General features: G+C 42.6%; 1 protein-coding gene across 4 annotated transcripts in view; it reads left to right on the forward strand.

The window, feature by feature from the left end:
* rnf144aa (ring finger protein 144aa) overlaps nt 1-15508 on the forward strand; it is a 51730-nt gene that overhangs the window by 31054 nt on the left and 5168 nt on the right. For all 4 annotated transcript variants that reach the window (XM_079528841.1, XM_079528844.1, XM_079528842.1 and 1 more), the window contains 4 exons: nt 830-890; nt 4334-4550; nt 9224-9371; nt 11440-11529. In XM_079528841.1, the coding sequence (XP_079384967.1) occupies nt 830-890; nt 4334-4550; nt 9224-9371; nt 11440-11529 (516 nt within the window). The remainder of the gene's footprint in view (nt 1-829; nt 891-4333; nt 4551-9223; nt 9372-11439; nt 11530-15508) is intronic.

Consider the following 15508-nt stretch of genomic DNA (forward strand, 5'->3'; position numbering starts at 1 on the left):
TTTAGTTCCGACACACCCAAACCCCTACCCTAACCAAAAGCACGACGCAACGCATGTCGGACCAACGTGTGTCGGGAGCGACGGGTGATTTCCGCATTTCGATCGATCGACATCAACATCGATCGACATCAATAGACATCGTCATCGATCGACATGGTAAATAAGGAGTAGACACTTGACGAGCTAACAAACCAAGATTTAAGAAAAAAAACACAGGCATTGGCCTTTCTATCTAAGGACCTTGAATCTAGCCCCAAGCAAAAGGGAACTCCCCTCACCTGAAGCATGCCTGCCTTTTAAACAGGTGTGGCAAACCATACCAGTAATTAATAATTGGTAACTCATTAACTCACCTATGACAAACTAAGGCCTAAGAATTGTCTTACCCAATTACTCCTAATCATAAGAATTACTGAAAAAGCGGATGCAACTATACAGGCCCAATACATTCACTAATTATTAAATAAGACAAAACATAATACAAAGGTGAACAAATCGTTTATCTTCACCACAGTGTCGATATACATTTAAATCCATTTTAGTCCTTGCGTGTCACATGTAAAGGCAATATGCTACTGAACAGTCACTTCCATCCAGCTGGTGATGTCAATTAATTATTGGACGAAGATGCATGGTGTTTGTGCAAGGTGTGTATAGGGCACAGGCTTCTCCGTGACACACCCTCTTGATTATTTTGGAAAGAAATGTATTATTTTGCATTAAAGATCCTGGCCATTTTAGCTGTATGCACAATTACAGTATGTCTCTCTCTCTCTCTCTCTCTCTCTCTCTCTCTCTCTCTCTCTCTCTCTATCCCCCCTGCCTCTAGATTGAGTGCATGGTGGCCACAGAAATGATGCAGAGGTACAAGAAGCTTCAGTTTGAGAGAGGTGAGTAAGCATGAACACGTCGGCAGCGACAGCAACAAATCCATGTGGGTTCCAATGCTTGTCGGTGGATGATGTGGGTAATGACTAATGACTGCCGACCACAGACATTGCAAGACCCACCGGTCTTCTTACAGTAACTCATTGCCAGCAAAAAAGAAAAGAAAAATTATATAACGTCCCTGGCAAGCGTAGGAAAGCTTCTGAAGTCACTCCTCCACCACCCGAAGAAGTTTGAAATACCCCAGCTGTGTAAGAACAGGAGCAAATATAACATGTCATGTTTCTGGTGAACTCCACATTTGTAGTAAGGGCATTTTATCAGGTATTTGACCAATCTGGGAACTAAATCGTTACCAAGAAATTTCTTCACCAATGTGTTTCTAAAGGTGTCTAATAACATGTACTAAAAGTTTGAAATTCAACTCCCGTGGGAATATTATATCCTATATAAGGCAAAAAAGTCAAAATTTCATCATTCTTTAAGTAGCATGTGACATATGCAACTAGGGTGATTTCATGATTCTGAATCCATTCCAAGCATTAGTTTTGCACAAAAAACACTCCTTGGGCTAAATTAGGCCATATCCACTTGACCAAATGTGCTGACCTCATCACGTTTGTGTGGCCGTTTTCCTCCCAAGGAGTGTTTTTTGTGCAAAACTAATGCTTGGAATGAATTCAGAATCATGCAAACACCCTAGTTTCATATGTCACATGTTACTTAAAGAATGATGAAATTTGGACTTTTTTGCCTTATATAGGATGTTAAGGGTATGGTCACATATTATGCTAATAACTCAACTTTCCCACGGGAGTTGAATTTCAAACTTTTAGTATTATTAGACACCTTTAGAAACACATTGGTGAAGAAATGTCTTGGTAACGATTTAGTTCTCAGATTTTCATAGATTTCTCTTACTATTGCTGGACATGAAAGTAATCTAATGCACTTGACCACATGATGTAAAACTTTTCATTATGCTTGTACACAATGACCAAAATAAAAACATTAAAAAAAAAGAAATACCCCAGCTGTTTCTGGGGAAAACCTACAATGAGATTTGGTCAGGGCAACATTGATTGAAACCTTGTTGCTGAGTGACTGTTGATCTTTTAGTGCCGACAGGCATTTGTTGAGTTTGTTATCCTTCCACTGGTTTCATCGCATTGTAGAATCTGGACGGCATTAGTGTTTCATTTGGATGTCAAAGTTCCCTGTCGCTTTGGGCGAAATGCCACCTGTGATTTTCGATCAATGCCACCAATAATTCTAATTGGTGTCGCTGGTGTTGTGTCAGAATGCTTTGGATCGGTTTCAGAATCTTCTTCAGCCTGTGGGAATTCCAAGATTCAATACACCTCCTTGTGTAATGCACATAATTACCCACGCAGGGACAGTGCCTACAGGTATTCAGGGCCAAACGCATGATGACTGACTCTTACTGTAGTATCCTGACTCAACCCTGTCATCCGTATCAAAGTTTTAACACCAGTCCGTATCAAATGTACATGAAGGGGAAAGCCTCCCAGACTGGGTTTTAATTGGATTGGTATGGCTCTGGCCTAGTGAACTGTCTGACTGACTCTGATCGAGGCAGGTCTTTCTAGCACAGCTTGATGGCTTAGTTAAAGCCTTTCTTTTGTATCTCTGCCCCAGTTATGTATTCAGTGTATGCGACTTGTATCTGCATATGTGGTTTACAGCGCATGCTGAACAAATGTTAACGGTGTGATAAAAGGCTCGGATATCAGTGCAGAGAAGATAAGTGCTCTAAGGCGGGAGGAGGTGCAAGTCCTGCTGTCGGTGTAGACATGCTAACTGGTGAAACGCCACCAGCTAAAGCAAGCTGTTAGCCTTGCTACCAATCTTTTTTTTGGTGGGTTCCCAGCAGGAACTGGAACGAACCCATCGCACGCATGCACGCACGCAGACACATGCACATGCACACATAATACACACGAGCAGACAATAATACACAGCATAGGGGGCCGGCCTGCATGATATCCCATAATGCAGTGGATCCCAAACTTTAGCTCAAGACCCACTTGTTTACTTCTTAAACACTTTATTTTAGTTATTCAGGGTTTCTTTCTTTTTTAGGAAATGTTGTTTTTACTTTGTTTTGTTTTTGTTTTAAAGTTGAGATTTTTTTTTTGTAACTTTTTTTTATTTTTTATAATATACATATATATTTTTTTAATAGAATAAAAAGGGGTTTGGATAAAGGTGTCGGACCCAAACGTGGGTCCTGACTCGCTGTTTGAGAAAGCGTGCCATAATGAGTAAATATCCTCTAAACTGGCCGTGCCAATAGGTGACCAGATTACAACCATAACGTTCCTAGTTTGACTCCTGGCTGGACACTACCTGTTTAGCATGTCCTCCTCGTTCTGCCCTCTGTTTCCTGTCCCTCTACAATCCTATCTAAATAAAGCAACGACTGCCTAAAAATATTAAGGGAAGGAAGAAAAAAAAAACATTCCTCAGAGAAACCCTCAAAGAGGGCCATTGATGTTGCCTGGATAAAAGCGTTCAGCCATTTAATCAGTGCAGCCAGGCAGAATCACTGCTGTAATCATTCCATATTTTTGCAGGACGGTGCCCACTGCCCAGACTGCATGTTGAATGTGTGCTTTGGACCTTAATCAACACATAACAATGGCAGCTTTAATAGAAAGCCACTGAAACTCAAACTGTTTTTTGGGGTTCCCACTGTACAGCCATGGGGAATCTGTGAAAGGCATGGACCTCAGAAATGGTTGTTTGCCTGGCCATATAATTTTGAAAAATGCTGAATATAGACAAATCTATAAATATTCTTCTGACCTGTCAATTGAGCTTGCCAGTTGAAAGAATAATTACAGAAATAATAAAACCCAATATGAACTTTCCAATACAAGACACTTGGAACACATACAGTTGGAGGCCATCGATATTGTCCTTTTCTTTTTGCTGAGGTTTGCGTGATCTGCGCAAAAGGACAGTTAACCCATTTTGGGCGGGAACCCCTTTTGGTGTTTTAAACTGTTATAATTTAGCTATTGAAAAATAGCAGATCTACAAGCTCATAGCGCGCCACCGAGTGGCGCGCTACGAGCTTGTAGGTCTGCTATTTTTGAAAAATCGTGAAAATATTTATTTCAGAAAACTGGAGGATTTAGAAGGATTTTTTTAAATTTTGAGGTCAGGCCTAAATGGGTCAAATGATAAGGGACAATATCGGTGGCACCCAACTGTAGACGATGACAAAGGTTGGTCTTGGATTGTGCCATTCAGTGGGCATCTCCAAAAACACTGTGGCGATTGTTGCGTCGTAAATAAAGACATCATGTCCATGACATTACCGCCGTGGCCTCTTGCCACCAGACAAGCGTGCCTGTTAAGACTCCTCTTTTCAAAAAGAGATACACACTATATTATTTTTTTGTGTGTGCGTCCCCAGAGGTGCTGCTGGACCCGTGCCGGACGTGGTGCCCGTCCTCTACGTGCCAGGCCGTGTGCCAGCTCAAGGAGGCGGACCCTCCAGCCCTGCCCCAGCTGGTCCAGTGCGCTGTCTGTGCCCTGGAGTTCTGCTCGGCCTGCAAGGCCAACTGGCACCCTGGGCAAGCCTGCCAGGAGAGCAACCTGCCCATCACCTCCTTCCTACCAGGAGAGAACAGGTACCGTTTTTTTATTATTACCACGATCGCAACTGCCTCAGAGATTATCAACATCTGTCTCTCTCTCTCTTTCTCTCTCTCTCTCTCTCTCTCTCTCTCTCTCTCTCTCGTCTGAATTAGATATTTTATTTTATAATATAATCATGTTGAAAGTAAGAAATAAAAGCCTGAAAAGGACTTGTGATGATGAAGGCTACAGCTTCTATCAGTGTTTTCTATGGAAGTTTCAAAAGGGTCAAAAAGTTGGATCATCATTAGGGCACGGTGGCACAGTTGGTAGTGCTGTCGCCTCACAGCTAGAAGGTCCTGGGTTCGATTCCCGCTCGGGACGCTGTGGGTGCTGGTGGCGTGTTTCCTCCTCCGCGTCATCAGTGCCCATTCACATGGGTGAAAAATGGGTTACAAAATCGTGGGATAAAAATTATAAAAAATAAAATTAAAAGTTGGATCATTTTTAAATATAAATACTACATTCAAACTGTTTATGTGTGTGTGTGTGTGTGTGTGTGTGTGTGTGTGGGTGGGGGGCTAGCTCTGCCAGTGGACCCCTTACCAGCCTCTGCTTCAGCCAATTGATTTCCATGGCAATCCCACACCTGCCATTTGATTACTTAACCAGTCCACTTTTCACAGTCCGTTTGCACTCTTCAGACCCAGACAGACAGACAGGGGCACAAAAGGGAGTAAGGGACACAGACAGACGACTAAAACGGGGCTATGACAACAGGTATTGCATACTAGGTTCCCAACTTGCATCGTTTCCAAGTAGGCCGGTGGCCTAGTTTTGGAATAAAGAGGCATTGCTTTAATGCTTTTTCAAATTCAGTGTTTATACGCCTAGCAAGCGCTGACCCACGGATCATTAGACGACCTCCTCTACCTCCTGAGCCACAGCTGTACTGCCCTCATGGGGGTCATTCAGAGGTCATCTCCCCCCACTGCATTTCGGCTCAGTTGACCTTAACATGTTCAGTTCACCGAGCACCATGAGGTTGTGACCTCACAATGTCGCGGTGATGCCCTTGTACCAGAAACCGTATTCATATTATTAAAGCAGGAAACAACAGCCTAGGATCAGCAGCTGGCTCTCCTGACCTTTTTAGCTATCACTTGGGAGATAAGTAGGTCTCAGACAAGTGCAGATGATCAATGAATATTGGCTCCTAAAGAGACATGGCTTCCAGTTCCAGGAAGCCTGCATGTGTGGAAAACAGTAGGGATTCGTGTATTGTATTTAATATGGATCGGCAGTCGGCTTAGTCGTCCCTGTGGCTTCTGACAGGGCAGCTCAGGTTAGCCCGAGCTTTGGTCGAGGATACAGCCAACATAAAGTAATTAGCCATTAGCCAGACGTTAAAATCTATCTCCCCAAATCTAAGCTGCAGTCATGTACACTGTCAATGTATTTATTAATAGTAGTAGTAGTAGTCATTCCCTGGAAAATAGCAGTGCGGTCAGGTGGTGCGACACGTTGCAGGCCTGTAGATCTACTATTTTCGGCGAGCGACGCTGCCGTATGCTGAAGTATAAATCAGGCTTACGGCATCTGAGGATAGAGGAAGGGAAAGTTGAGAGGGCTGCTTGTACATGTCCACAGATTACAGCTTCTGCTTTATGAGCTCGTCTTTCCCTGAAAACCCCCGGCTGCACGGAGGAGAAAGGAGCTTTCTTGTCTCCGTCTACGTTTAGTGTGGCTCACAGAAGCCAGTGGCATTAAAACTGCCATTGAGATCTAACTCTTGGTCCTTCAGCACAGTGTTTTCTCTGACATCCTCGCAGACACAAAGCAAATATCCCACCACTAATGTCAACCGTCGCCGTGAATGACGTGTTCCTGATCGGGTCTTCCAGCAATATTCTGCTGACAATGAGCAAGTCTGACTAATGTCGGCCATATATAAGCCGGCAAACAGATATTTTCTCTTTCCCCTTTTTGGAGAACGATCTTTACTGGATTGGGCACACAGACTGAGAATAAAATGGCAAAATAAAATGCAGAAAAATGGCAGCAGTCTTGTGATGGATTGTTGCGCTTCATTCAAGCCGTCTTTGTTCCGTTAACACCAGTTGTACCGGTTCTGCTGCTGTGTGTCAAACTTCTGAACCCATCCATTGCACTGCCGATAAACACAGCAGAAATGCATTAACATCACCGCCCTCAAATTAGAGGCCTTGGTGTTGGAACCACACCTTCTGGCTGTAAGACTGTGACTGAAGACTTGCCTTAACACAAATAAACGGCTTCACCTGCATGTGTTCTCTATATCTTTGAAAAATGATGAACCTTTGAATGTAAAGCCTTTAGAACCTGATGACCGATGCTGTTATTGTGGAGGGCATTTGTTCCTTCTGTGAAAGGTTCCATTGAGCACCACACCCTCTGCTTGACTCTGATAAGGTTTCAGTTTCCTGTGTTAGTTTCCTTGCATTGGATAAGAGCCACAGTATTCCAGGGAAGGGAGTTTCCTCACACAGATGCAGGTAGTTTCCTCTGACATTTCTCTAAATGACTGTAGGTGTACTACTAATAACTACTAAGAAGTGCTCATGAATCTTGGACACTTTGCATTAAAGATAAAATGGATTATTTTATTTTGCAATTTTTTTGGTATTTTGTATTTTATTATTCTTTTTTTTTTGAGGCAATAAAGGGTATGCGCATGCATTAAGTGAGTGGCAACGTGAGTCGCTTAATGCAATCAATGCCAGAAAGTAGTTTTTTGCCACTCAGTAGGCGTTCCTGCATAACTTCCGGGTATAATGAAGTAATAAATGAAGAGAAACACAGTGGCGGGCAGTGATTTTAGGGTATGATATTAAGGATCCATACCTTTTTTTTTGTGGTAAATAAAACAAATCTGTATGGTAGAATATGCTAATATTAACAACTAACTACGGTAGGTGCTGTTGGTCTATCCTGTGGTCAGGTAACAACTCAGGTCTATGAAAACAAGCACAAACAAATCGGCTATTTGAAAATAGCAGATCTACAAGCTCACAGCAACACGAGGTTGTACATCTGTTATTTTCTAAAATATTGAGAATGAATTGAAATATTTTGAATATTCTTTTTAAACATTTTAACAACACAAATCTTGTATGGGGTCCATGGCAAAAAACATTTTTGGATGTCCGTGGATAATTGCATATTAATCTGGGCTTCCTAGACGGGAAGAAATGTGAGAACCGGAAGCAAGCCCAAATAAGTACTACTGTACACTTTAGAAACAAGCCCAAAATAAATACAACCAGCAACTACCAATATTTACAAGGGACTTTACAGAACTGAATATAGGAAGTGTGGAGGAAGTGAAGCACACACAAGGTACATTCCCGCCAAATCAGGTGATTACTGTGTGTACTGTATATATAGTTCTACAGTAGAAATGTCAGTGCTCGTGTAGGGAAATAGTTGCCAAAATGGGGGTCCCCAGAGTGACAATTTAAGGGCTTTTAACATTTTAATACCTAAAAGAAAGAAAAGTAATAAGACCATTATTACTGCATCAAAAGTAATCAACAAACGATACTATACAAACTGGTGAAACAATGGCCAAATTGTGATGTACAATGGAAGACAGTATTTTTGGATTATTTATTTATTTATTTTCTCTCGCACAAAGAAGTGATATGTCTCATCAATGGACTAGTTTACATCATGTAAGGAAAGTACAAAACCCAAACCTCCTAACCACCCAAACCCAAACCACCTACCAAAGTGATCTGTTGCTTTAACAGCTTCCCATAATGCAAAGCAGATAAGTGCAGTTAGTCTATCCTCGGTTATACCGTTAAGTGCCACTGATCTTGACCCTTTATCTTTGCAGAGGTTTGGTGAGCTGCACATTTCACAATGTAGATAGTATGTCCACTAGGGGGAGTAGAGAGCTATATACAATCTTCCACCAGTCAAATCAACAGAGACAGACAGAGAGAGAGAGAGAGAGGGGGGGGGGGGCTAAAAATGACTGTGGTTTGGGTTTTTAGCTTGTGTCTAAAATGTCTTATTTTCACCTTTCCATTGGCTATATCATAACTGACCAAAAAACTATCAAGGATGGGACTGATTCTAATACAGTGCATGCGCGAAAACCTACCCCTTCCCCCTGAGCAAATTTGAGGGTTTTTTGTTTCAAGATGGCTGCCAGGTGTCGGATGAATGGGGGTCTGTGTGTGTGCGCACACATATGCGCCTTAAACCACTCGGAGCCCGGTTCGATCAATACGAGAGAATTGGCCTGGAAATGAATGGGCTTGTTTTGTGTCTTGAAGAGGGCACAGAGAAGGACAGCTACCTTCTCACCTCCGGCCTTGAGCAGTCAGCACTTTACTGAAACAGGAGGAATGGATATAGAATCACTGACATGAACAGCGGAGCGGAAAATATGGGCCCAGGAGGCTGACCGAGTAAAAAATAATAATAATTAAAACAAGCTTAAGAACCCTTGAGGTCAAGGTTCATTACCTCAGCAGTTTGTTAAAAGAACGGCATAAATATGAGCTTCCGGCGTCTCACTTTCATTTGGACAAAAGCCTGCCGAATATTGATCAGCGCGTCCTGACAAAGTATCTGCAAATAGGATTTTATTCCGTGACACTGGCTTTTTTTTATTCCGTGACCGTGTGGCTTTTCACTGAAAAAATCTAATTCCTCCTTCTCTCTTTTCTCTCAGCTCCTTCTTCAAGAATGAGGAAGACGATGCCCCCATCAAACGATGTCCCAAATGTAAAGTTTACATTGAGAGAGACGAGGGGTGTGCCCAGATGATGTGCAAGAACTGTAAACACGCCTTCTGCTGGTACTGTCTGGAATCTCTGGATGTGAGTTGTACACTGAACTGGTCCACAATGGCTTTCCTTATATATCGATGATTCATAGCAACAGTAAGTAAGAGCAGCAAAACAATTAAGCACTTTTATCCTAGCATCCCTGTTTTGGATCGGATCTGCAAGCCATTGTCTATTTTTTTGTATGACAAATTATATAATAGGGCTTAAGTGGTTATGGAATAAATTACTCAGTATTTCATAAATAATGACTTAGTAATGTCAAATAAAACGATGGTCGTAGTTGAATTCATGGTCTAAAGCTGCACCTTGGGTGAGTAAGGCACATATAGTCTGAATTAGTCATGCGTATGTTTTGGACTTGACCTAAATGAGAACAATCAGTGTCATCTCACATTCCCTTTAAGAGCTAGGTGCGCCTTGCTAGGTGCACATTGTTATGACTGATTCGGCAAGATGGTGGAGATGCAATGTTCTGTGGTGGAAACAGATCTGCTTGTGCGCCAAGTGAAAGAATGCAACCAAAGTCGTACCGTGTTTAATTCGGATGGATTAAGATTGCAAGTGGTTTGCGTGCATTGCGTACCCACCTACTGTATATGTTGGTAAATCTGCTATCTAATGCGCTCTTTAAATAGCACAGACATACTAGACTTTAGACCAACACACACATCGGCACACAAAATGGTCACAAGTATATTGGTCATATTGCCAAATACGCCAAATACCTTTACAAACGTCCTCCCCCCCCCATCCCCCCCCCGGGACCTGTTCTTGCCAGCTACGTTTATAAGCGTAGACAAACGTTTACTGTATATATGAACGTGCCGTCCGTCTGTTTACCTTTTAGCATTGCTCCGGGTAGTATAGCCCTCCTCCTTCACCAGCAGCGATGTTTTTTTAAATCCAGCTCCGTTGAGCCTCCATTATAACCCGATTTTCAAAGCGCCGTATCTCCAAAGGTTAGAGAGCTGTCCATGGTGAGCCGGCGCGCACCCGACGATCATAAATCATTTGTGATTTTGTATCGCATCGCATCGCTGAGAAAATGTAGCTGGTTGTTCTGCTAGCTAAAGGCTGTGGGCTGTGTTGTGTGGTGTCGTTCCACTTCCGGAAGCCCCCACCTTCCTGTTTAACCCGGAAACAAATCAATTTCCGTAGCATTGGAGTGAACCAGCGGCAGAGAAGCAGTCAAAGTTTTTGAACACTAGATGGCAGTAAAGAAGTTAATAGGGGTCGTGGTGCTGTGTGTGAAAATGACAACTGCATTGGTTGTAAACTAACAATGACAATTGCACTGCGTTTTGGTGCCATTTTGTGCCGGATGAAGGTAGGGCCGTTAGTCGTTATTTTGAGAGTGTTTCTCGTTATTTTGACACGCAAAGTCATTATTTTGACACGCAAAGTCATTATTTTGACACGCAAAGTCATTATTTTGACACGCACAGTCATTATTTTGACACGCACAGTCATTATTCTGAGGTAGTTCATCATTATAATGACTTGCATGTTTTTTTTCTCTTTCCTTTTCTTCACATTGGCAGAAATGAGCTTCCATACTTATGCCAGTAATGGCTTTTCTTTATCAAAATAATTGCTTTCCCACTCGGGCCTCTTGATGAGGCTGGTATTGGATGTTACAGACCACATCTGAATACTTTAATTTGTAAACAAATGGCTATTTCCGGTTAGAATGTCTATGGATGTTTTCACAGTATAAACCTGTGGATATTTATAACAAAGTAATGTACAGTACTATTTCTAGTAGTCAATAACAATTGTCCTGTTCTTCCAGAAATAATGTTAATGAATAATACTGCTCCAAAGCGATGCTGCCTGCGAAATGTATCAAAATAAAGTAAACCTTTGTATTTATTGTTTAAGGTCCTTTTCGACTCTGCTTCTTAGCTGGAATGTGTCTTACTTACCTCATGTAATTCTGCTTGTGGAGTTACCGTACATACAGTGGACCGCACAGGTCATTTAAAAGCCATTTTCTCTGAATAGCTGCATGTGCTCCTCAGCCCGCTAATTGTGTGCGTGTGTGTGTGCGTGTGTGTGTGTGTGTCTGTGCGCGTGTGTCTGTGCGCCTATTTGACAGGATGACTTCCTCTTGATCCACTATGACAAAGGGCCCTGTCGTAACAAACTGGGCCACTCCAGGGCGTCTGTTATCTGGCACAGAACACAGGTGAGAGGCTGACTTCTTCTCCCCTTATTCCCCCCCACTCATTCAGGGCTCCCCTCTTTATCTGCACTGCAGCATGTTCCCCCCCACTGTCTCTGTCTCTGTCTCGTCTTCGCTTCACTCACGTCTTTGTCACACACACCAGGGGTTCTCAACCCGTGGGTCGCGACCCCTCGGGGGGTCGCCAAATTATTTTAGGGGGTCCCCAAATTATTTTCAAAAAAAAAATAAGATTTCTTTTTTTTTTTTTTTATTCACGATTTTTCCAAAATAGCAGACCTACAAGCTCGTAGCGCGCCACTCGGTGGCGTGCTATGAGCTTGTAGATCTGCTATTTTTCAATAGCTAAATTGTAGCAGTCAATTTATATTGGGGGTCGGGAGGGGGCGCGGCGGGGGTCCCGAGACATTGCCAAAGCATTTCCGGGGGTCCCCGGCCAAAAACGTTGAGAACCCCTGACACACGCACACACACACACACACACACACACACACACATTCAGACATATCACGCAGCTACAGACTGTAATAGGCAAAGACAGCTTGGGCCATGTGCCGAGGGTCTCTGTTATGCTTAAATTCAAATCCGTCACTCGCCATAAGTAGCAGATCTAAAAGCTACCAGACGTTGTGAGCTATTTTTAGCGGGCAACACCATTCTACGCCAAAGTATGAATTGGGCTATAAATCAGCTTTATTTCATGCCGTGCTTCAGGCTTTCTTGTGAGCGCCACCCTCGTGTATAAATCGACCTTTTAACCCATATACTGCCTCCTGCTGGACGCAGAGCCAACTGCAGACTGCCGAGCCGATTTCAATGTAGCACACGCTGGACTGACATCCTGTCTGGGCGTCCATCTTTAATGCTAGCGAGCTAAAATAAAGCCATCCTTGCTCTATAAAGCGCCAATGTTTCCATCTAGACCACCGGATAATCAACAAAGACCTCCGAACATCGCACGTTTTATCCAAACCATGGAGAGCTCCGTAGATTTCGAGTTATAGTGGAGCAGATTACTGAAACGATCGTTCACTTGATGGTACAAGCACCAAATTTGGCACACAAGTGCTTCAGAACCTACTCTCTCAGAAAAGTACGTTGTCCACTTGAAAAAACTAAATGGCCACTATTTTTCAAGATGGCCGCCTTTCAAAATGGTTTTCAACAGTGTTTGAACTATAGTTTGATTGAATAATCCTATTGTGATGGCCTATACATCGAAATGTATGTTTCTGAGTATGATAAATCCAATTCTGCATTTAGCAAATCAAAATTATTGAATATTATGATGATACAATGGGAATTAAACAAAAAGCTGGGGCAGATTAAGTCAATATTCCATAAGAATCTTTCACTTGGTGGTACAAGCACCACATTTGGCACACATGATGTCCAGGATGTACTTTCTATGAAAAGCACGTTATCCAGCTGAAAATCCAAGATGGCTGCCAGTTGTCAAGATGGCCGCCTCGTCAAATGCAAAAAAACAAAACAACAAAAAGGTTTTCGAAGTAAAATTGTGTTAATGATCCAAACATCAACATGAATGTATTCTGATTGTAAGAACTCAATAGTGTTGGAATTGAATTCCAATATGGCCGCCAGTTTGCAAGATGCAGCTATTACGTGACTCACAATTTGCGTTTTCGGAAGCTGTCTGATCATAGATATTGTTGAAGGGCAACATCATTCATTGATCATGCATTGAAATGCTGTGGTCAAGCTCTATTGGTTTGTATTTTTTTTATTATATAAGAGTGATGTCAAAGCACAACCAGGAACACACTGGTGACATCACTGCTGTTAGACTCAGCATGGGGTTCAGTGCTGTAGTTGTGGTTTACTAACTGTTGTAGTGTACTCACTGTAGTTTGTTGTATTCTTTAGTGTCCTAATGCTAATTAGCCCCTGTATATATCTCCACTAGAAGTTTAGTTAGTTGTAGTATTGTAGTTAGATAGCCGCACCTGAATTGACAAGATGTGCCACCGTGGGAGAGCTGAGACAAGGGTAACGGAACTTCAGTTACATGGATGGTGTACAGATCGTACAGGACTTAAAAGGAACTGGATGAACGGTCGTGCTAGGTGTAGGGCACCAGATGCTTGAACCTAGATCAAGGTTCAAGGTTGGACTTTATTGTTACTTTATTGTTACTGTCCTGTACACATCTTGTGTACAGGACAGGTACATAAGAGTAAAACTTATTTTAGTTTGGCTTCCTTACAGACAATGCAGCGGCATAGATGGCAAACAACAAAAAACACAGCAAGCACAGCAAACGAAGGGATAGAATAAAGAGTGCTAGAAAAATAGTAACATATACATGTGCATGTTTTCCCTGTTGTAGCAAAGTTAGGTAAACTTTCGCCCCGGTTCTTATCAGTTCGTTCATGTATCTGATTGTTTGGGGAAAGAAGCTTATTTGCAGTCTATTTCCAGTGGCTTTGAGACTGAAAACGTTTTCCATGTGGCAGCATCCGCAAGCATCTCTGTGGTTGGGATGGCTTGGGTCCCTCATAAGTCCACGAGCTTTGCTGACACAACGATCGTCATACAGGGCTTCGATGGGGGGAGATCACATCCACTGCACTCTTTGAATTTTTGCATGTCCATCACCAGGATCATTCTGAATTTCAGCTGCTCTCTTAGTGGAAAACTGGAGTTTCCGTTGCTAAACATTTGGCCGACAATTTTGGTACTTTTTGGTACTAACTAACTTTGTACTGTTTTGCTTCAATGTATCTTCACTGCCACCTCCATCATCCAATCTGGATGAGTCTAGCATGATGGGCACGACCGTTATCACTGTATCGGATAGGCAAAATCAACCGTTATCAGCACCTTGGAATACGGCCAATATGGCCATACTGGCATACTCACCCTTGGCTGAACGTGTCATTTCCAACTCTATTGTCGGCGCATGGAAACTAGGGGCTACTATACTATCCTCTGCCTATCGGGACGTAACTCGGACGGTGCTGAGTCGGGTCTGGTGGCCGTCGCAACGCTCAGCACGTTGTCTCACGTGGCTCAAGGCCACCAGACACAGCACGCCTCCGTCATTGACATCAGTGACACAAAAATACCATTATCACCCGTCACAATAGGTGATAATGACATACTGAAACAGTGAGTATGCCAGTATGGCCATATTGGCCGTATAAAGGTGCTGATAACGGAGGATTTCGCCTATCCAATACAGAGATAACGGTCGAATGGGGTGGAAATACGGGGAGACTTCAACTCCTCTTTCGTATCTGTTTGACACACTTCCTCCAATCAGTTTTAGTAGCGAACATCTTGTGTTATACGGTTAAAGGCTGAGGGTATATATCCTTTTACCACCCAACCGTACAAAGCACATTGAAATATGGGATGCATCTAGGTTCAAGCATCTGGTGCCCTACACCTAGCCCGACCATTCATCCAGTGCAAGTCCTGTGCGATCTGTACACCATCCAGGTAACTGAATCCCTGTTACCCTTGTCTCAGCTCTCCCATGCTGACACATATTAGATAGCATTTAGGACACTAAAGTATACTACAAACTACAGTGAGTACACCACTACAACAGTTAGTAAACCACAACTACCTCTAGTACGCTACAAGCATACACTGAACCCCATGCTCATGCTCCATGAGTCTCACAGCAGTGATGTCACCAGTGTGTCCTGGTTGTGCTTTGACATAACTCTTATATACAAAATTACAAACCAATAGAGCTTGATCACAGCATTTCAATGAATGATGTTGCCCTTCAACAATATCGGTGATCAGAAGGCTTCCAAAAACGCTAATTTTGAGTTGCGTAATAGCCGCCATCTTGAAAACTGGCGGCCATATTGGAATTAAATAATTGACACCATTGAGTTCTTCCAGTCAGAATACATTCATTTTGATGTTTGGATCAATGTGTGGATCACACATTTCTGTTCAGTAAAGTTATACGTATTTATTTGACGAGGTGGCCATCTTGAAA

Source organism: Electrona antarctica, assembly GCF_951216825.1.
Source record: "Electrona antarctica genome assembly, chromosome: 18".
Lineage (NCBI taxonomy): Eukaryota > Metazoa > Chordata > Actinopteri > Myctophiformes > Myctophidae > Electrona > Electrona antarctica.